This window comes from Xiphophorus maculatus, chromosome 23 (assembly GCF_002775205.1).
Source record: "Xiphophorus maculatus strain JP 163 A chromosome 23, X_maculatus-5.0-male, whole genome shotgun sequence".
Classification (NCBI taxonomy): Eukaryota; Metazoa; Chordata; class Actinopteri; order Cyprinodontiformes; family Poeciliidae; genus Xiphophorus; species Xiphophorus maculatus.
The window spans coordinates 16,843,021-16,865,470 of NC_036465.1; the positions used below are offsets into that span (position 1 = coordinate 16,843,021).

Below are 22,450 nucleotides of genomic sequence, written 5' to 3' on the forward strand. Positions count from 1 at the left end.
TGATTGATTTTTCATATATTTCTAATAAGAAAGATATGATTTCTTATAAGGAAATTAATGGTTCTATATCTGAGTTGGAACAACAACAGAGAATAGCTCCAATCACAGTTTTGCTTCAGAGGTCAGCAGCAGAACAGAACTCCCAATCAGCAACACTAGAACCGTATTGGCATGAGCACATTCAGCAAGCAAGCTTTGGTATAAAGAAATGGTACCATAAAAGAAAATAGAAATTATAATTTGAAGAGTAATAACTTTTGTTTTATTATTTATTTATTTTCTTAATCCTCACACCTCTCTATACATATTCGACTTAAGTAAGTTTGCTTAAGAAGCACTTAAGGAAAAAATGGGAAAACAGATATACTAAATAAAAATGTCAAATACAACTCAAGTGTAGCGGAGAGCAATCAACAACCTAACATGGTCATAGAGCGCCAAACGACAACATGGCTGAAAATTTAATCTTACCTTGTCTGTGTTTGGTAAAGTCTGAGTTCTGGTAAAAGTGTCTGTTCCGTTGATACTGATCAGTTCAGCATCTACAGGTGGAAACGGTGCGGGGAAAACCACTACGTCACTCTTCAGTGTGTCTGAGCTGAAACACACGTCATACTGCTGAGTAGCTTTAGAGTAAGACCAGCTCCCGTCAGGGTGGGTGGTGATCATGGGGGCGCTGTACCTGCTGAAATCACTGTCTGTCCTGTGGCATCTGACAGCTATTAAACTGATGAGACTCAGCAGAAAGATCACAGACACTGACACGATGGCGATCAGTAGATACAAGTTCAAATCAGAGAAGTTGTCCTCCTTTATAGGCACATGTCTGAACTGAGTCTGGACATCAGCTGTGCTTTCAACCACCATCACATCAATAGAAACAGTGGCTGACAGAGAAGGCTCTCCATTATCAGAAACTAACACCAACAAGTGATGAGTTTTCAGGTCATTGTCGCTCATTCTCCTCTTAGTCCTGATTTCTCCAGTGCTGGTTCCGATCCTGAACAGGTTGTTTCCTTTGGGCTCCGACAGGTGATAAGAAAGCAGCGCGTTGTATCCAGAATCTGCGTCCACAGCCCTGATCTTTGCTACAAAGTATCCAGATTCAGCTGAATAAGGGATGGTCTCACTGTTAACAGAGCCGTGCTCAGAATAAGGAGCTAAAATAGTTGGATTATTATCATTTTCATCCAAGATAAAAACATTAACAGTCACGTTGCTGTTGAGTGGAGGAACACCAGCATCTGTAGCCTGAACTTTAAACTGAAATGTTTTTAATTCCTCATAGTTGAAGGACTGCAAACAGATTACCTCCCCAGTCTCTAAATTTATGTTTATCAATGATCTGAGTGGCAACTTGTTACTATTTTCAGTTAAAAGTGAGTAGCTTATCTGGCCATTTTCAACAGTGTCTGCATCAAGTGCGGACACTTTTTTCATAACTTCTCCTGTTGGATTGTTTTCTTTCATAAATATGTTTATTGTGCTCTCTGTAAAAATAGGTGTGTTATCATTTACATCAGACACGTGTACAAGAATCATGCTGTTGCTGCAGAGAGGTGGGCTGCCCTCATCTCTAGCAGTGATGCTGATATTGTAATGAGGCGCGTTTTCTCTGTCTAGACGTCCTCCCACAACTAAAGAATAATAATTCTTATAATTTGACTCTAATTTGAAAGGGACATCATTAGCGATTTCACAATTAACCACGGCATTTTTACCACTGTCTCTGTCAAATACCGAGACTAGAGCAATTGCGGTGCCGATGGGCGCATCCTCTTTCACTGTACCTAACAAGGAGGTAACTGTAATTTCAGGAGCGTTGTCGTTCACATCTAAAACTTCAAACAGTAATTTAGCATGTGACGTGAGAGGTGGCGTGCCGCTGTCACTCGCTTGCACTCGAATCTCGAAAGCAGTGTTCTCTTCAAAGTCCACATTCTTCTTGTTTGTCACTGTTCCTGTTATTTTATCTATTTCAAACACGTGTGTTTGTTTCCCACGACCCATCCCGCTGAACGAATAAACAACTTCTCCATTTTGTCCTGCATCCAAATCAGTTGCATTCAATGTTATGATCGACGTGCCTATCTCAGCATTTTCGTACACTCTAGCTTTGTACAGATTTTGCGTGAATACTGGCGCGTTGTCATTGTTGTCCAAAACATTCACTGTTATGATCGCGCTGCCTGACTTAGCTGGTGTTCCTCCGTCAAAGGCAATTAATATTAGCTGAATCACAGCTTGTTTTTCTCTATCTAAGGCTTTCTGTAGCACGATTTCAGGAGTGACACTTTCTCCTTTATGTGTAACCAGAGAAAAATAGTTATTTTGACTCAGCTTGTACGTATTAACAGCGTTTTTACCAGCGTCTAAATCTTCAGCAGGATTCATTGGGAATTTTGCCCCCGTCGCCGTGTTTTCACTGACATTCATTGATAGCAACGTATTCGGAAACGACGGAGAATTATCATTCACGTCCAGGATTGTAATTTCAAAGCGGTAGAGTTTAAGTGGATTATTAATAACTCCTTCGACATTAAGTGAACATTTATCTTCATTGCCGCAGAGTTCCTCCCGATCGATTCTCTCGTTAACGAACAGAGCGCCAGTCTTTAGGTTTACCTCAAAATATTTCCTCTTCGATCCCGCAACGATCTGAAACATGCGGGATTCCAGCTCCGGTATATTAATGTTGAGATCTTTGGCAATATTTCCAACAAAGCTTCCACGGTCCACTTCCTCGAAAACGGAGTAAGAGAGAAAACCGAAAACTGCTTCCAAGTAACAATCCACCAGCACGACGGCGAGATATATCCACGCAGATCTATCCGGCCTATGCATATTTACATTAAACTTGAAATAGATATAACTAATTACAAAAATAAAGTCGCTACTACAATCTAAACATAAGGCCTAAAAAAATTAACACAGACTGAGGCGTATTTTCAATAGAAAGAAAAAGGTCGCTGCACCGTTCCTCGTCCTTCTCTGTATTCCTTTGTCTCTGTGGTTTTTCAAGCACGTACTGAGAAGGGAGGAGCCCGAGATATCATACAGCCATCAGAAATGTGATGGTCTACAATGTCCCCATGTGGACACATGCAGGAAGTGTATTCACGTCAAAACCAACCCATTCTTACTCCCAACTCGTCATATATTGACGCATGGGACGGTCCGTCCTTGTCACATGTTGACACGCAGGGTACCCCTTTCGCGTCAATATGTGACGCATGGTCAGAAATCGGGCTGAATGGGAAATCGGGTGAATGGGTTGTCGAAACATACAGAGCATCACCACGTTCTGTCCAGTAACAGAAATTATTCTGCTCTGATGAACCGTTTTCGAAGCAACAGAAAATATTTCATAAAATGAGGCAAAAATCTAGTTTTGTGTTCTTCCTAAATTATTCACACTGAATAAAGATCATTGTTTAAGTCCCACACCATTTCTGTGAGCAGTTAAATATTTGAATAATTATTTTATATTATTTTATTAATAATATTATTAGGACTAATATTATTATCATTATTATTACTATTAATGCTTTTTTGTTTCTTTCCGGGAGAAGAAAGTTGCTTCATAATAAATGTGATGAGGTAATCTGTATTTGCTTTACCGATTCTGCATTAAAAGGTTTATTATTATTATTATTATTATTATTATTATTATTATTATTATTATTATTATTATTATTATTATTATTATTATTATTATTATTAATGTCATAATAATAAGTATCAGGAAAACACATGGATTTCAATATGACTTCATTACAATTAGCTTCTATCAATTCAAAGATTTTCATTCAACACGGTTTTGCTCATGAGGACACATCTTCTTTATACATGTGTTACTACAGTCACATTCAGCACCACGGACAGCGAAGAACAATTACAAGAGAAACTGGCATCACTTCCACTATAAAAGTCGTAGTAAACAGAAAACCCAGCTCTTCGGCTTAAAATAATTGACTAAATGCATGTTTCAATGAATGAATGCATGTACCCTAAAAAAACCTCAGTAGGCGTAACTATTAAGATTTCACATTCATACCAAATCTATATTTACTGATTAGTAGTGTTGTGATTCCACAAGACTAATTTCGAGCCATAGCATTTCTTACACAATCTCCTTTCAGATTTGAAATTTCGGTCTTGGTTTTGGATGCATCCTATAAATAAATGTATACATGAAAAGGTCTTATTTGTTTAAAAAAATTGGGAAAGTATTGATATTCAGAACTTAAGCACTTTACGTATTTTATACTCAAGATGCTACTATCTGAAACCTTAAAAAATGTGTTATACTTGCATATTAGTAGTCAATCAGATGTGGATTACACTTCTGAGAAAGTAGTGAAAAAATTAATTCTAAGTAGATATGTTAAAAAAGGAAACAATAACGAACGTGAAATGTCACGAAAACGGTGAAAAAAAATCAGTATGGTCTTACCTTATCTGTTTTCGGTAAAGTCTGAGTTCTGGTAAAAGTGTCTGTTCCGTTAATACTGATCAGTTCAGCATCTACAGGTGGAAACGGTGCGGGGAAAACCACTACGTCACTCTTCAGTGTGTCTGAGCTGAAACACACGTCATACTGCTGAGTAGCTTTAGAGTAAGACCAGCTCCCGTCAGGGTGGGTGGTGATCATGGGGGCGCTGTACCTGCTGAAATCACTGTCTGTCCTGTGGCATCTGACAGCTATTAAACTGATGAGACTCAGCAGAAAGATCACAGACACTGACACGATGGCGATCAGTAGATACAAGTTCAAATCAGAGAAGTTGTCCTCCTTTATAGGCACATGTCTGAACTGAGTCTGGACATCAGCTGTGCTTTCAACCACCATCACATCAATAGAAACAGTGGCTGACAGAGAAGGTTCTCCATTATCAGAAACTAACACCAACAAGTGGTGAGTTTTCAGGTCATTGTCGCTCATTCTCCTCTTAGTCCTGATTTCTCCGCTGCTGGTTCCGATCCTGAACAGGTTGTTTCCTTTGGGCTCCGACAGGTGATAAGAAAGCAACGCGTTGTATCCAGAATCTGCGTCCACAGCCCTGATCTTTGCTACAAAGTATCCAGATTCAGCAGAATAAGGGATGGTCTCACTGTTAACAGAGCCGTGCTCAGAATAAGGAGCTAAAATAGTTGGATTATTATCATTTTCATCAAGGATTAAAACATTAACTGTCACGTTGCTGCTCAGTGGGGGAACACCAGAGTCTGTAGCCTGAACTTTAAACTGAAATGTTTTCAACTCCTCGTAGTTAAAAGACTGCAGACTGATTATATCTCCGGTCTCTGAATTAATATTAACAAGTTTAGATGAACTCAGTGGATCAGTGCTGGTTTGTAAAAGGGAGTAGGTCACCTTACCATTATTATCAAGATCAGCATCAATTGCCGACACAATTTTAATAACTGTTCCCACCGGGCTATTCTCTCTCACGTAAATATTTATTAGTGGTTCAGAGAATCGTGGTGGATTATCGTTAACATCAGATACTTGGACATTAACAGTGTTTGTGCTGGAGAGAGATGGAAATCCTCCATCGATTGCGACTATAGTTATGTTGTATTCAGGGTGAGTCTCTCTATTTAGTGGTTCATTAACTACTAATGAGTAATAATTTTTGTAATTCGTTTCCAATTTAAACGGGGTTTCATTCAAAATAAGAGCTTTTACTTTCCCGTTTTCCCCACCGTCTTTGTCCACCACGGACACAAGAGCAACAGCTGTACCGACCTGTGCGTCCTCTTTCACCTGGCTTTGCAGCGATGTTACGGTGATCTCAGGAGCGTTATCATTTACGTCCACTACTTCTACCAGCACTTTACAGTGAGCAGACATTGGAGGCTGACCTTTGTCACTTGCCTGAGCATGAATCTCAAAGGCAGGGTTTTCTTCATAGTCGATAGTACCTTTCACAAGAAGCGCACCTGTTTTACGGTCAATATCAAATAAATCCAAAACACGATCCTGTCCTTTCTTTCTCAAAGAGTATTCTATCTCACCATTTAAACCCTCGTCTGCATCTGTTGCGTTTAGACTAGCGACTGTTGTTCCTGTTGATACATTTTCTGGAATTTGAATCTTATACAGAGACTTACTAAAAATCGGGTGGTTGTCATTGGTATCTAAAACTGTGACGACTATTTCCGAGGTTCCCGACTTTGGTGGGTTTCCTCCATCCACGGCAGTCAGAATGAGTTTTATAACAGAGTCTCGCTCGCGGTCGAGTGTTTTATCCAGCACCAGCTCAGCAGACACGCTTTCTGCTCCGTTGTGAATTTCTAACGTAAAATAATCATTGCTTCCTAGTTTGTAAGTGTTAACGCTGTTTTTTCCGACATCTAAGTCTGACGCTTCTATTAGACTAAATTTGACTCCAGGTAAAGTGTTTTCAGGAACATCAATCAACTGAAAATGCTCAGAAAAAACAGGCACGTTGTCATTTATATCTTTTATTGCTACCTCTACACGGTAGAGCTTCATCGGGTTGCTTATCACAGCTTCTATGCTCACGGTGCATTTTGCGGATTTTGCACAAAGCTCCTCTCGGTCTATTCTTTTATTAACAAACAGAATCCCTGTTTTCAAATCGAGGTCGAAATATGTCCTCTTTGCTGAATCAACGATCTGGAACATGCGAGGCTCTAAATCCTGGATGTTGATGTTCAGATCTTTCGCGATATTTCCCACTGAAGTCCCGGGGTTTACCTCCTCTGAGATGGAATACGAGAGTTGTGCGGTTGCAACTTCCCAGCTGCAACACAGCAGCACGACGGAAACGCCATTCCAAAAAGAGCTCGCTCCCCTCGAGAAATACATGATTAGATCCAGCGTAGCATGCACGAATTCACATCCAGTGTAAACCTTTCAACAGGCATAAAAACACGGAGCAAAAACCAGTCTTGACCATGTTTCCAGTCGGGTCAATGTTCTCCTTCGCTCACGGTCTGCTTCCCTCTCTAACAAAGAACAGAAAAAAATCACAAGCCCTTGTGATTGGGAGGAGTCTTTAAACTAAGACTGAGTCTTATGGTCTTAAGGACGCTATTGAATACATACTGTGGTCCTCAGTGCCACCTTGTGGGCATGCAAGGAAATGAAACTGACCATCTTTTACAAATCACGTTTTCCGAGAAACAGATATATATTTTGTTTAATTTCACCTCAGAATACCAGACTACAGCTAAAGCCACTGCTGCTACTGTTACTACTAATATAATTACTACTGTTAGAAGTGATGTTGTTACATAAGAATAATCAACATAATACTGAATATTTCGACACACTATTAAATTGTAATAACACAAAATTGTAAACTAAAACAAAACTGCAAGGACAAACTTATTTCAGGAGGATCATTTATATTTGTTTATTATTTGCGGATAAATTCAAACAAATCAAAACCTTAAAAGTTTGTATTTACCATGGCTAAAAGCAAACAAATAAAAAATATCTTAAAAATTCTCATCCTAAAAATATCAAATCCAACAATGAATGATTAATCAATTGCCTAAAATGTATTTGGCAGGGAAAAATAAACTGCATCCTGTGATTGCAAAACAATCCCCTCACTCATAATGAAACACAACGCACAACTAACAGGGACATCTTATTTCAGCACCATGGATAACGACACACATTTTCAATCATCAGTGAGATGTGGCTAAAACAGTTAATACTGTTGGTATTTTAGTTTAGACAAAGTTGTAATCTTGATATTAAATATCAGTAAAAATCAGATGACAGGAAAACCACAGTTCTCCTACAACATTAAAAGCATCAGCAGATTAAATTCCTTTATGAAAGAAAACAAAATAAGAAAAAACGTAAAACACAAATCTCTGTTTCCAACAGTGAAAAAAATATCTGTAGCTTCTTACCTTTTCTTTTGTGGGTAAAGTCTGAGTTCTGGTAAAAGTGTCTCCTCCATTAATACTGATCAGTTCAGCATCAACAGGTGGAAACGGTGCGGGGAAAACCACTACGTCACTCTTCAGTGTGTCTGAGCTGAAACACACGTCATACTGCTGAGTAGCTTTAGAGTAAGACCAGCTCCCATCAGGGTGGGTGGTGATCATGGGGGCGCTGTACCTGCTGAAATCACTGTCTGTCCTGTGGCATCTGACAGCTATTAAACTGATGAGACTCAGCAGAAAGATCACAGACACTGACACGATGGCGATCAGTAGATACAAGTTCAAATCAGAGAAGTTGTCCTCCTTTATAGGCACATGTCTGAACTGAGTCTGGACATCAGCTGTGCTTTCAACCACCATCACATCAATAGAAACAGTGGCTGACAGAGAAGGTTCTCCGTTATCAGAAACTAACACCAACAAGTGGTGAGTTTTCAGGTCATTGTCGCTCATTCTCCTCTTAGTCCTGATTTCTCCGCTGCTGGTTCCGATCCTGAACAGGTTGTTTCCTTTTGACTCCGACAGGTGATAAGAAAGCAGCGCGTTGTATCCAGAATCTGCGTCCACAGCCCTGATCTTTGCTACAAAGTATCCAGATTCAGCAGAATAAGGGATGATCTCACTGTTAACAGAGCCGTGTTCAGAATAAGGAGCTAAAATAGTTGGATTATTATCATTTTCATCAAGGATTAAAACTTTAACTGTCATGTTGTTGCTCAGCGGGGGAACACCAGAGTCTGTAGCCTGAACTTTAAACTGAAACGTTTTCAACTCCTCGTAGTTAAAAGACTGCAGACTGATTATATCTCCGGTCTCTGAATTAATATTAACAAGTTTAGATGAACTCAGTGGATCAGTGCTGGTTTGTAAAAGGGAGTAGGTCACCTTACCATTATTATCAAGATCAGCATCAATTGCCGACACAATTTTAATAACTGTTCCCACCGGGCTATTCTCTCTCACGTAAATATTTATTTGTGGTTCAGAGAATCGTGGTGGATTATCATTGACATCAAATACTTTAATTTTAACAGTGTTTGTGCTGGAGAGTGATGGGGTCCCCCCATCAGTTGCCAGCATAGTTATATTGTATTCGGCAACAATCTCTCTATCAAGGAGTCTGTTCACAACTAACGAGTAAGAATTTTTGTAATTCGTTTCCAATTTAAATGGTGTTTCATTCAGAATAACAGCTTTTACTTCCCCGTTCTTCCCACTATCTTTATCCACCACAGAAACAAGAGCAATAGCTGTACCTACTTGTGCGTCCTCTTTCACTGTGTTTAACAGCGATGTCACACTGATCTCAGGAGCGTTATCATTCAAGTCCACTACTTCTACCAGCACTTTACAGTGAGCAGACAATGGAGGGTGACCTTTGTCACTTGCCTCAGCATGAATTTCAAAGGCAGGGCTTTCTTCGTAGTCAATATTTCCTTTGACTAGAAGTGCACCTGTTCTAGCGTCAATCTGGAAAAGATCTAAAACCCGATCTTGACCTTTCGTTCTTAAAGAATATTCTATTTCGGCATTTATCCCATCATCTACATCTACTGCCGTCAAAACTATAACAGTGCTACCTACTGATACGTTCTCAGATATTCTTGTCTTATACAAAGAACTACTGAAAACTGGAGAGTTGTCATTGCTATCAATAACAGTGACAATAATGTTTGCTGTTCCTGACTTTGGTGGATTTCCACCATCTACAGCAGTCACAGTAAGTTTGATGGTCGGCTGTTGTTCTCGGTCTAAAGCTTTAAGAAGCACAAGCTCGGCCGACACACTGTCCTCGCCTTTGTGGATCTCTAAGGAGAAATAATCATTTCGACTGAGCTTGTACGTGCTAACGCTGTTCTTTCCGACATCAAGGTCTGATGCGCCCACAAATCCAAATTTCCCTCCTGGTGCTGTACTCTCTGCTATATTGAGAGACTGCAGCGTTTCAGAAAAATATGGCGCATTATCATTTATATCAATAATGTTTATCGCCAATCGATACAGTTTTAGCGGACTGTTGACAACAGCCTCTACATTAACAACGCATTTCTCAGCTTTTACACAAAGCTCCTCTCGGTCGATTCTTTCCGTGACATAAAGGCTGCCCGTTTTCAGGTTTATGTCGAAATATTTGCTCTTCGATCCGCTGACAATCTGAAACATGCGCGCCTCCAAGTCAAATACGTTAAGATTTAAATCTTTTGCGAGATTTCCCACAGAAGTGCCCGGATTTACCTCCTCAGAAACAGAGTAAGACAGCTGTCCACATCCCAATGTCCAGCAGCATTCCAAAATGACAAAGAGCAAATAGATCCTACAAGGTCCGCGTATCCCTCCCGTCGGCATATTGCTATCCAGTTCTGTAAACGGCCGTATGGACTGTAATCCCCATTTAATATTTTGGATACTTCACGTTCGCCATGAGGTATTAAAACAGAGAGTAGCTGCTTTGAGAAAAAGGAATGAGCAGAACGGTGTCCGTCTACTCCTGTTTTGCGACTCTTTGTAACAAAGCACTGAGGAAATATCCTATGAATTTGGGAGGGGCCTGAAGCAAACAACAGACATCATGTGACGGTCTATGATGTCCTCATGTGGTTGTTTGAAATAACTACATTCGTCAAAAGAAAAAAAAAACAAACAAACAAAAAAACAATTTGATAAGCAGCTACTTGAAGATTTAAGAATAGTTTCCCTTTTGTGAAAAAAAGGTCCGGATAAACTGTTATAAGAACCAACACTAAATGCAAATAAACTGATTTCCATCCTTTATGATCCGCAATGACAGTAAACGAACCAATATTGTGCTAGATCCCTACGAGAAAATACACTGGTTTTTCGCTTATCATATAAATTCAACCCATTATCACTCCCAACTCGTCATATATTGACGCATCGGACGGTCCGTCCGCGTCACATATTGACACGAAGGGGTACCCGTCGCGTCAATATGTGACGCTTGGTCAGAAATCGTAGTGAGAATGTGTTGATAAATTCAGCACCATGGACAATGACATAAGTCTCAATAACCAATAACATACTCTATCTAGAAGGAACACAGTTCTGTTGACCCACACAGCAGTATCTTTTAACGAAATATTCAAAGACATATATTAAACTCATTTTTCTTGTCTTGTACGAAAGAAATACAACTGTTTTCTACATGTCATGTTGCATCTTCAGTTTTTGAAGATACATTTGCAAGAACTGTAAGTTAATATAAACATCTTACCTTGTCTGTGTTTGGTAAAGTCTGAGTTCTGGTAAAAGTGTCTGTTCCGTCAATACTGATCAGTTCAGCATCTACAGGCGGAAACGGTGCCGGGAAAACCACTACGTCACTCTTCAGTGTGTCTGAACTGAAACACACGTCATACTGCTGAGTAGCTTTAGAGTAAGACCAGCTCCCGTCAGGGTGGGTGGTGATCATGGGGGCGCTGTACCTGCTGAAATCACTGTCTGTCCTGTGGCATCTGACAGCTATTAAACTGATGAGGCTCAGCAGAAAGATCACAGACACTGACACGATGGCGATCAGTAGATACAAGTTCAAATCAGAGAAGTTGTCCTCCTTTATAGGCACATGTCTGAACTGAGTCTGGACATCAGCTGTGCTTTCAACCACCATCACATCAATAGAAACAGTGGCTGACAGAGAAGGTTCTCCATTATCAGAAACTAACACCAACAAGTGATGAGTTTTCAGGTCATTGTCGCTCATTCTCCTCTTAGTCCTGATTTCTCCGCTGCTGGTTCCGATCCTGAACAGGTTGTTTCCTTTGGGCTCCGACAGGTGATAAGAAAGCAGCGCGTTGTATCCAGAATCTGCGTCCACAGCCCTGATCTTTGCTACAAAGTATCCCGCTTCAGCAGAATAAGGGATGGTCTCACTGTTAACAGAGCCGTGCTCAGAATAAGGAGCTAAAATAGTTGGATTATTATCATTTTCATCCAAAATGAAAACATTAACTGTCACGTTGCTGCTTAGCGGAGGAACACCAGAGTCTGTAGCCTGAACTTTAAACTGAAATGTTTTTAACTCTTCATGGTTAAAAGACTGAAGGCTAATTATATCCCCTGTCTCTGAATTAATATTCACCAGTGTGGATAATGGTAATATATTACCGACACTTTGTAAAAATGAATAGCTCATCTTACTGTTTTGCTCATAGTCAGCGTCAGTCGCAGTAACTCTCTTGAGTCTGGTTCCCACTGCGCTGTTTTCCCTGAGGGACACATTAATGACATCCTCTGAAAACAGAGGCGCGTTATCATTTACATCAGAAACAATTATAGAAACTATAGTTGTACTTGAAAGTTGCGGGATTCCTTTATCAGTAGCGACTATATTAATGTTGTAATTAGAGACTTTCTCCCTATCGAGCGTCCCGTCAACTAACAACGAATAATAATTTTTGTAGTTTGTTTCCAGTTTAAATGGTACGTCATTTTTAATTTCTACCTTTATGTCACCATTTTTTCCACTGTCTTTATCAAGAACTGAAACAAGTGCAACCACGATGCCCGCAGCTGCGTCCTCTTTCACAGTGTGATGCAAAGAAGTGACGGTGATTTCAGGAGCGTTATCATTTAGGTCCAACACTTCTACCAGCACCTTGCTGTGAGCAGACATGGGTGGCTGTCCTTTATCACTGGCCTCTACTCTTATCTCAAATGCTTTTCTATCCTCAAAATCTATATTACCCTTTACCTTAATGATGCCAGTTTGTGGTTCAATTACAAACATATCCAATATGTGTTTCTGATCTTTGCTCCTCAACGAATACACAATCTCACCGTTCAGGCTGTCGTCAGCATCGGTGGCGCTCACAGCGATCACCGTTGTTCCCACCTGCGTATTTTCGGTAATGTTTGTTTTATACAGTGCTTGGCTGAATACTGGAATGTTGTCGTTGTTATCCAGCACGTTAACGATAATTTGCGAGGCGCCAGATTTAGGAGGAGTCCCACCGTCTAATGCAGTCAGCGTCATTGTGATTGCAGCTTTGTTTTCGCGGTCTAATGCCTTCTGCAACACCAACTCTGCAGACACACTATCATCTGTTTTGTGCACAGCCAACGAAAAATGTCCATTCAGGCTTAATTTGTAAGTATTGACCCCGTTTTTTCCTATGTCTGCATCAGTCGCTTCAGATAATGCAAATTTGACTCCCGGCAAAGTGCTCTCGGCAATGTACAAATTCTGCAGAGTGGTGTCAAAGGACGGGGAATTGTCATTTACATCTAAAATTTCCACGTCAATATGATAAATCTTTAACGGATTATTTATCACAGCTTCCACTTTAAGTGAGCATCTGCGCTCCTCCGAGCAAAGCTCTTCTCTGTCTATCCTCTCACTAACATAAAGAAAACCTGTCTTGAGGTTTACCTCAAATAGTTTTTTCTTCGATCCAGCAACAATCTGAAACATACGAGATTCCAGCTGTTGTGTGCTGAGGTTTAAATCCTTGGCGATATTTCCAATCGGTGTCCCTGGGATTACCTCCTCTGGAACGGAATATGAGAGCTGCCCAGTCACCGTTTGCCAGCAGCAGAGTAAAAAAAGGTAGAAATACATCCCAAAACTGCTCCATGCACGAGAAAAAGCCATTTCTCTCCAATATGAATGAGGAATTCAAAATCAAAACGGATATTTAGCACATAATGGATGATGGTAACCGCATTGAGCTTAATGTTAGTAACATCCAGTGTCTCCTCAATGTCTGTGTAACAAAGAATGAGAACATGATCATCTGAAAACAGGAGGGGCTTGTATCTATTTAAAAAATTAACAGCTACCTATGATGGATCATCAGCGACGCCAGGTGGAGAAAGAGTAGAACTACAGGCAACCCAATGTTTACTCTTCAATCTAGTATTATGTTATGCGCTTTGTCAAAACCCCTCTGACAACAGTGTTACTACCACAAGGTTCAGCTCAAGTAACTATATGGCAATGAAGTAATGTGTTTTTTTTTTTTACAATTTCACCTTAGAAAACTCATCTTGTATTTAATATTATTATTATTACGCTTGTGAGTCCTATCATGGGTCAATGCGTCTGTTTTCCTATTTACACATTAATCAGCACTATATTTTGTTTTTCAGTAAGGCATTTAAATGAACAAATATAGCTTCTTCCCATTTTGCCTCAGACAGACATTTATTTTTCTCTTCTCTCAATCTATTTACAGCAACAATTAACTTTTACTAGGCGCTTAATTGTCTTAGTGAATTATCTCCACAGTTTGCTCGGATTATTTTGGGATGTTTCACATTTTCCCTGCATCTCCACAGAGACAGCAGTCATGCGCTTATGCAGATTCTCCACTATGTAATCCTGGGATTAGATGCCCGATTCAGTAACTCGTGTCCCATTTCCATTCCTAAGGAAGCATTATTTGATTTGAAAACATTTCTAATCATCTTACAGCCAAAGTCATGTGTTCAAAACCAGTTTAAATAATAAATCTTTTATGATTTATGTGCTTAAATTTCAAATGTGTCAATGACAATTACTTGTAAAGTAACAAACCCGAGTTAGAGACATAGGCTGAATATTTAGATAAGTTTGAACAAACGCAAAGTTAAATGTAAAAGTCTATCTTGTACTTGAACTTCAGTGAGTCATGCGTTTGTAGGTCATAACAATTACACTGCAAGGTTTTCACAGAGTTTGTCCCTGGATTATCTTTCTAATAAAAAAAAACAACACAACACATACACATCCAGACATATTCAGCACTATTAGGACAAGGCATAATTTAAAAATGTGACTGTAACAAAACATTTTTGCTTGCTTGTCTGACAACTTAAAAAAAAAATAAAAATCAGAGACAATTTACAACACAATCTATCTTGAAAAAAAAAAAGAACATTTATTATTGCAACTTCACACAAATTAGGTACTTTATACATGATCAAAGAGTACTGCAATCAACTTTAGTCAAACTGGGTTTGTGTCAGAGAGCATGCCTGTTCAACCTTCAGATCCTTTCGCTTGTCTGGGAAAACATCCATCGAATGGAAAATAATCAACATTAAATGCTTTACTATAATAAAACTGTATGGATTTATTTTACTCTTAAATGCACATTTAAGAATGTGTTTTTTTCCCCTGATATTTTATTTACTAAAAACATTTAATTCATTGTTGATACTTCATAGCCAACAATTAATAAATAATAATGAATAAGTTGTGTTTTAGAAAAAAATATTCAATATTTCATTCATGGTAGTTATGCATGATAATTATCTGTGCCTGTTCCTTTAAACTTGTTTCACTCTTCCGGAAGCATCAGGAGGGATGTGATCAAAGAGGGCGATGCGAGGTAACAGAGGGGCGGGGGCTGCAGGGGCGAAGGGAGTCAGTCAGTTTAGGCGTTTTCCCTGCATTATTGATCAGTTTCCACCATATTTAGTAGCTAAATGTGTTCTGTCTCCTCTGTCTGATGATTTCCCAATGGCTGTTTGAAAAGCTGTGCACAATTGGGAGTAAATCAGGACTTCACAGGCGTCTCTACTGTATCATTCACATTGACGTCTGTAGATGGGGGGGAGGGTGCCATCTGAATGTGCTCTGAGGCCAGTTCTCCCCCTTTTCTGCTTCCTCTCTTCTTGTGCACTGCTCTCTCATCTCCATAGCAACTCCATCCTGGATGTGTTTTTTGTTTTTTTTCTCCAAACACTCTCACACACCCACACTCACGCAGAAAGCTGTTAGTTTATCTTTCACTGCAATAGGGATACAAAAAACATCATACAAGATTGTGAAGCTACTTACACTTTTTCTGTTGTGTACTTTAATACAACTTTCATTTCAATTAATAAATCTTATCGCATCATAGTAACACTTATGGAAGAACGATATATATACTTTCACAAGCAGACAAGCCCTGGGTTGCTCATACATTGGTAATGTAACACTACTGTAGCATATTTACTGTTGCAGCACTGTGACAAAAATAGGTTTATTCCCATCCCTGCAGACTCTGAGAGAGCCTGACCTTTGCATCCTGCCATCCCACACCCACTGCACCTCTGAGTCCCACGTTGCCTTGCAGAAGTTGTCCAGCAATCACATGATGTTGGCAGTATTTCTCTGTCTGAAATACAGCTCATTATGACAGAAGGGGGCATCACAATTCTTGTTTAAATGTGCTGCTTTACCTACTACTACTTCCTTCTAAGTCACAGTTAGTTGTTTTTAGACATCTTCTTCTAATAAAAGCCTAATAAAATAGCCTTGATTTATATATTTAAATTCCTTGAATTCCTTAAATTCCTCACACCTGTTCCTTGTTGTTTTACAATTTGTGGATATTGGTTCTGCTCACTGTGGTGAACTGAAAACCCAGAGACTTAGAAATGGGTTTGTACTCCTATCCAGGCTGGTATGATCTCATTTCTCATCTGTTCTTAAATTTCTTAAGATCAAACACTTTGAGATTCATAAGACATGTTCTGTTTAAGTTATTTCTTCATTCTGTTTGTCTGGCAATGATCTGAGCTCTTCAAAATGTTAAGCCAATTTAGTCATGATTTAATAAGAGGGCAGATGTTTCTTCAAAAGAGGCTCAGGTTGGTTTGGATAGCATTATTTTTCATAATGAATTAAATCATAATTTCAAAAAGGAATTTTTCATTTATTAAGGGTTTCTTTGTTTTGTATTTAAATGTGTTTGATAATCTGAAGCATTAAAGAAAATTTACAAAAAAGCCAAAACAGAAGAAATCTGCAAGGTGACAAAAACTTTTTTCACAGCAATGTATCCTTACATGTCTATCATTAAAAATGTAATTAGAGGAGGTTTCAAGTGATGAGAAGCAAAGCGTTTTATTACTGAATAAAGAAGGATCTGAATAAATAAATTTGCAGACCTTGCAGGTAATAGAAAAATAAAGATAAAGCAACAATTGGGAGACATGTACATGTACCTTTTATTAACCATACACAGTGTTAAAATCCATGTGGCTAGTTATATATTAGCTTTATCCTCTTTTGTCTTCAATATATTTCCTGAAAGAGTTGAAGAGAAATATAAAATTTGAGTCATCCATACCGTTTAATCCTACTTCTACTTAATCATTTATTTCCAAATCTGTGCTCGTCTCCTCTCATTTCTGGAGTAAGTAGGGCAGAGGCGTGTCTATGGAAACATGTGCCGGAACAAAATGAAAAATCAGGACAAGGCAATATGGAGCATGCCCAAAATCCAGTAACACATATCCACACACACACCGAGGGCCACAGTGGGACACATTGTTCACTCTATTGGAAAGTAATGGAACGTTGCCTAAAAAGAAAATCATTTAATTAGTTACTCTACTGTAAAACAACATGTATGCTACACCTGCTGCGTGATTATCTTGATGCCCTTTGCACATCACTAACATTTGTAAAAAAAGATAGAAAACCTGATGCTTTAAATAGCCAGCACTGTGCTATTTTAACACTATCCACTGTTTTCGTTTGAGAACGGAAAGAAAATGTTACAACACATCTGTGTTAATGATCAGAAATGCACACAATCTATTTATAACTTCCGTTAAAAGTCAGTATATATTGCCATAGTGAGTTTAATTAGGATTTGTATCAGACTATCAAGATTCACTTTGTGTTCATTATGATTGTTCTGAACTACAGTTGTTTGTGTGAGAGCAGAAGACAAAATAAGGGCAGAAGACACAATGTGAAGCCCAACATAAAGGACAAAGTAGAGGGCAAACTCAGGATTAGATGAACAACAAAACACACATCCGAAGTCAAGTCTAATAAAAATGAGGCAAAAATAAGGTGTAAATATCAGCAAATTTGATTGGAAATCCAGAATTATTGCGACTCTAATAGACTCTTTACTTGGACAAAAATCTCTGCCTATAGCGTTAAAGGCAGAGTCCATCTGAAACAGCCCCTCACCCTGCTCTCACATAATTGATTCACTATCCTCCCTCCTGTTTTCATGGTGACGCATATGCAGTCTTGTTCAAGCCCCCCCTGCATCCTCCTCTGCCACACCCTGCCTTATGTCACTGAGCAGCAACACCAAAAACAAAACATTGATTTGCTGATCCCTGACCCTCACAAGTGAATTATAATTAATACATTTCTCTTATGTAATTAAAGACTTTTACATTACATGGATATTTAACAATTTACAAGTACCCGATTTTTCCATTGGGTATTTCAGTTTTTATGACTTGATCTCTCAGACGGTGCCTGAAGCCAGCAGGCTGCATTTGGTGGGATTAGGAAGAAATCTATCTTTTAGTAAAGCACATCCCAGATTTGATAAATAAAATGCTCACCATTCAGTGGGGATGTTTGTGTTTGAGTCAGACACACTGGGACAGAAAATGGGACAGAACTTGCCATTTATGGATCAATAGTCACAGAGATAATCAATAATAGTTCCAGTCATGACAGTGTAACATTCACAGTGGCGGCACGCTAAATAATTGAAGGCAAACAAACACACAGAAAGTGACAGAAATTTATGCATTTTGCCACAAGGGGGAGCCTTTTCACCCGCTTCTTTGTTCTCCTAGGAGTTTCCACATGTGCAGACATCCTGATGGCAGAGGCGGGGGTGAATATAAAACGCTCTATCAGATTAGCACTCTTATGCACTTCATAAATGGCATCAGCATTACAGCTTCACCAGCAGCCTGAGAGTGAAATGCCGTTCCTTTAGCTCCGGATATTTAAATGTCAGCTCTTCTAGATGGCAAATGGAGATGTGGATGCATCTTGTTTAATAGTACTGTCCTCTGGTTGAAATAACAAAATAAAAAAAGAAGAGACATTGAGAACATCTTCTTATCTTTAACTGCAGATTGTGCAAAAAATGTGGGGTGATAACTGAGTATACAGTATAAGTATTTTCAGTAAAACAAAGAAACACCCTCTATCTGCACTTTTGTTTACTGCACAAGCATATTCATGCAGAACGCGCAGGTTATATTTTTACATTCTTATTCATCATGCAGCAGAAGATGCATTAGGCAGCACTAGATGTGAAGAACATTGCATATGCGGGCCAGGGCCATGGCCTGTTTCTTAGAAAAAAAAATGAATGAATAATAGAAGAGTGTGCTGGTCTGCAGAGAGTCTCATGTTAGAAACTGCTGGAATGATTATGTGAGGTTGCTCTACTTTCTGCAGGATATGACGACGACTATTTATAAAATAATGACTTGCCAACCAATCGTGTGAGCTCTGGATGGCACTTTCCAAAAATAGTAAACGCCTTCCACTCTCATCACCATCAAAACTAAACATATATATGAGACTAACCTGAGCTTCAGGTTTCATAAAGGAAAGTGCAGCCTAGCTTAAACTTGAATTATTGCCGTTTGGGATTTTGGTCCAAAGAAATATGAGTATTTGTGTGTGAATGGCTATTTCTGTCCTACACTGCATTACTGTACATTATAGTGTTCAATCAAATGTAACAACTTTTTTCACACATTCTCAGTAATAAGAAAACACAAGCTGAGTCAGAATTCAAACTTGCTCATTTTAAACAACCGTTTCAGGAGCAATTATCAAAAATATTGAATTTAAGAAACCTTTTGATGAACATATCAAACTCTGAATTACTTTCCTGCCAGTCTTTTTTTCTTTCTTTCTGGGTCAACTTGTGTCATCTTACCCACATTCAGTCCATTACACTGTGCCCTGCATGTATTATCCACCACAGAAAGTCTTTTGAGGCAATTAAATTTGCTGAGAAGCTTTGTTTATATTTTCAGTACATCATAAGAAACTATTTACTCTTTCTGCTGCTAAAATTGGAGTCATATAGTCAGAGAAGAAAAGTAAAGGTGACTGTCTTGCACTGAGCCAGTGACATTAGGCAGTAGATGAGAGAGTTATTGATACGCCGCAATGACTGCAGGCACTGCAACAAACTAAATCAAGCATTTAAAATTCCCTACAAGTACAAGATGCTCTTAAGGAAAGCAATAATTACTCCACTGCAGCATGCACTTTAATAACTAAAACTATATGATACAAGGCAGTGTGAAATGATGAATTCATGTAAAATATTGTTTTGAACATAGAAGAAAAAACAAATGACCTGAAGTAATTCAGGCAACAGCCTCAGTGAAGCATTGCTAAAAGCAACATCTATTTGATGTATTAGTGATATACCATAATTGTATACATTTTAATCAGTTTGTATAGGATTGTACTGTTTTTTTAGAGGAAATATAAATATTTAGTTTTATCCCACATGTTTTAAAACACTGCTATTCAAATGCTGCATTGCTAAATCTGCCAGTGGTATGAAGATTTTTGGACTTGAAGTATTAAAAACTGGTGTGCAAGACAGAAAAAAAATCACATATTTCTGTCCTTACATCAGATCAGACAAATAATTTCATAAAGTGAAACTATCTTACTGAAAAAAAGGTTTTATTTTTACTTAAAGTCATTGAAATTCTTTGGTCAAACAAAAATAATTTCCTTTATCGTCACTTGTGTCACATATAGACAGGACTCTGATGCTTTATGACATATGCAAAACATATTTTGGACTGCTCTTTTTAATTACTACATGACTCAAGCTTGACCCAGTAAAAGGATAATCCATTTCATATTTCACAATTCATTCATAATTCCAATAAAATATTTAATAAACTATATATTTTCTAAGTTAAGAGAAATTTGAAGTGGTAGATGGAGAATAGCCTGTTCATCTAGCCGATTACATTTACACATTTACATCTACTTGAGCTTAAACAATATACTTTGTGGAGTTTTACTACACCATAATTTTTATTTTTAGTAGAACAATATTATTATGAAGTGTCGCTATTCTTAAACAGTGCACTACTCACTGCAAGTAACTTCACTGAATGAAGAACAAACAAGTTTGAACCACAAATCAAATCAACTAGACACAGACCAAGTTTATGGTAAAGTGAGCTTTACTGTTTATTGTTCTCATGCTATTTTCAATTTGTTGAACCTGTTGTGCCATTTGTTTTGTGAGTTTTAAACTAAAACAAATATTTGAAACAGTCTTTTTTTGCTTAAAATGTTGTATTTTGCAGCTATATTAGTTATTCCATTTTAGTCTTTAAAATACCAGAATTTGCACACATCTTTGAATTTTGTTTTCTTGATTACATAATTTTTACAATACTAAATTGGATGTTATGATCAGTCACTCAGTAGCTAAGTAACTGTTTCACCAAATACTCTTTTATTCTTACTAATTTCTTGGACACCTGCTTTAGACTCTTACCTCAGTAAAATCATCTTTAAGTAGTGCTACTCTTACTTGAGAACAATTTTTGTGTACTTTACCCAGCTCCAGTTACAAAGTGCAATAATTATGGTATATCACTAAAACACAATAAGCAGGAAATGCTTGGTAGTCCAATAATGGTTAGCAATGAAATATAAATACATGAAATACTAAAAACAAGAAAAGGACAGGAGAGGAAAAAGGACAAAGTTGAATCAATCCCCATTTCCCATGAACCTGCAGTTGCAAAAAGCAACAGGAGAGGGCATAAGTAAAAGAAAACCAGCAAAGGACGTCAGCATGTGTAGGAGGGGGGAGGGATAGCAAAAAATCTGCGATAAGGGTTCTTTGTTTAAAAACCAGAACAAGGAGAACAGAGACAAAGATAGAAACTGAGGAAACTATCAAATAAAAAGGAGAGACCAGCAGTAGGTGAAGCAGAGAATCAGGTGTGGTAGAGAAATTGGAGTAGTGATGAGAATAAAGACAGGCAAAAAGAGAAGCATGGCGGGAGGAGATAGCGGGATCTGAGTCAAGCTGACAGCATTAACACTCATCTTCCACACCCATCCCTCTGTCTTCTTCATACATTTAGCCTACGGGATAAGATGACGGGCAACACTGAAGAGGAATTTACGTTTACATTAAGTAACAAATGAGAGCTATGTGACATAATGTAAGCTCTAATCTCCACAACACTGTCACAATAACAGAACCAGCTCTAAATGCCCACATTTCTGATTCATTTTTCGGACAGACGGCTCAGCTCAAAATAAGTACAGCAGAACAAGTTTACAAAAGGCAAAGCTGCATGTGGGATGGCATGACTCACGGACTGCAAAGGACACCTGACAGGTTCAGACTTCACAATGATGACCAGAAAGACTCAAATGAATATCTGTTCATTTCAATATCAAGGGAAGGCAATTCATGCTGTAGATTTATTCATTAATGAATTCATCTGTTTATTTCTGTCAATGTCATCTGATCCACCGCCGCCTCTAAATGCCCCCGCAGGACAAAATGTCCCTGAATTTTATACATGCACAAGGCGAAACTTAAAATGAGATATTCAAAGGTGGGTAGAGTACCCAAAAATTGTTATGAGTATTATTACTTCAATATATTTTTACTCAAGTAAAAGTAAAAAGCAGCCACCCAAGAAATTATTTGTGTAAGAGAAGAAAGTTATTTTGAGATAAAGCTCCCCAAGTACTGAGTAACTGATCATGACACCTGAATTAATATTTTTAAAT

General features: G+C 38.4%; 3 protein-coding genes across 3 annotated transcripts; all 3 read right to left on the reverse strand.

The window, feature by feature from the left end:
* Positions 1–390: 390 nt before the first annotated feature.
* On the reverse strand, positions 391–2,988 carry LOC111607149 (protocadherin alpha-10-like). The gene has a single exon (XM_023329066.1). It carries the CDS (start codon positions 2,842–2,844, stop codon positions 391–393), a length of 2,454 nt encoding a protein of 817 aa, XP_023184834.1. The 5' UTR covers positions 2,845–2,988.
* A 249-nt stretch (positions 2,989–3,237) lies between these two features.
* On the reverse strand, positions 3,238–10,098 carry LOC106699711 (protocadherin alpha-8-like). The gene is made up of 7 exons (XM_023329067.1): positions 9,997–10,098; positions 9,623–9,870; positions 7,900–8,557; positions 6,728–6,773; positions 5,710–5,928; positions 4,457–5,145; positions 3,238–3,249 (listed from the first exon to the last, which is right to left on the reverse strand). The coding sequence occupies exons 1-7, from the start codon at positions 10,096–10,098 to the stop codon at positions 3,238–3,240; spliced, it is 1,974 nt and encodes a 657-aa protein (XP_023184835.1).
* A 1,051-nt stretch (positions 10,099–11,149) lies between these two features.
* LOC102227582 (protocadherin alpha-8-like) lies at positions 11,150–13,655 on the reverse strand. The gene has a single exon (XM_023328475.1). It carries the CDS (start codon positions 13,544–13,546, stop codon positions 11,150–11,152), a length of 2,397 nt encoding a protein of 798 aa, XP_023184243.1. The 5' UTR covers positions 13,547–13,655.
* Positions 13,656–22,450: the final 8,795 nt, after the last annotated feature.

Excerpts from the sequence above, each read along its gene's own strand:
- LOC111607149 (XM_023329066.1), bottom strand. The coding sequence starts at position 2,844 with ATGCATAGGCCGGATAGATCTGCGTGGATATATCTCGCCGTCGTGCTG.
- LOC106699711 (XM_023329067.1), bottom strand. The coding sequence starts at position 10,098 with ATGTTTCAGATTGTCAGCGGATCGAAGAGCAAATATTTCGACATAAAC. Across the intron at positions 9,871-9,996 it reads TCGACCGAGAGGAGCTTTGT|TCTCTCAATATAGCAGAGAG; the intron begins GTAAAAGCTGAG and ends GAAACGCTGCAG. Across the intron at positions 8,558-9,622 it reads GATGGTGGAAATCCACCAAA|TGAGATCATCCCTTATTCTG; the intron begins GTCAGGAACAGC and ends CTCTGTTAACAG.
- LOC102227582 (XM_023328475.1), bottom strand. The coding sequence starts at position 13,546 with ATGGCTTTTTCTCGTGCATGGAGCAGTTTTGGGATGTATTTCTACCTT.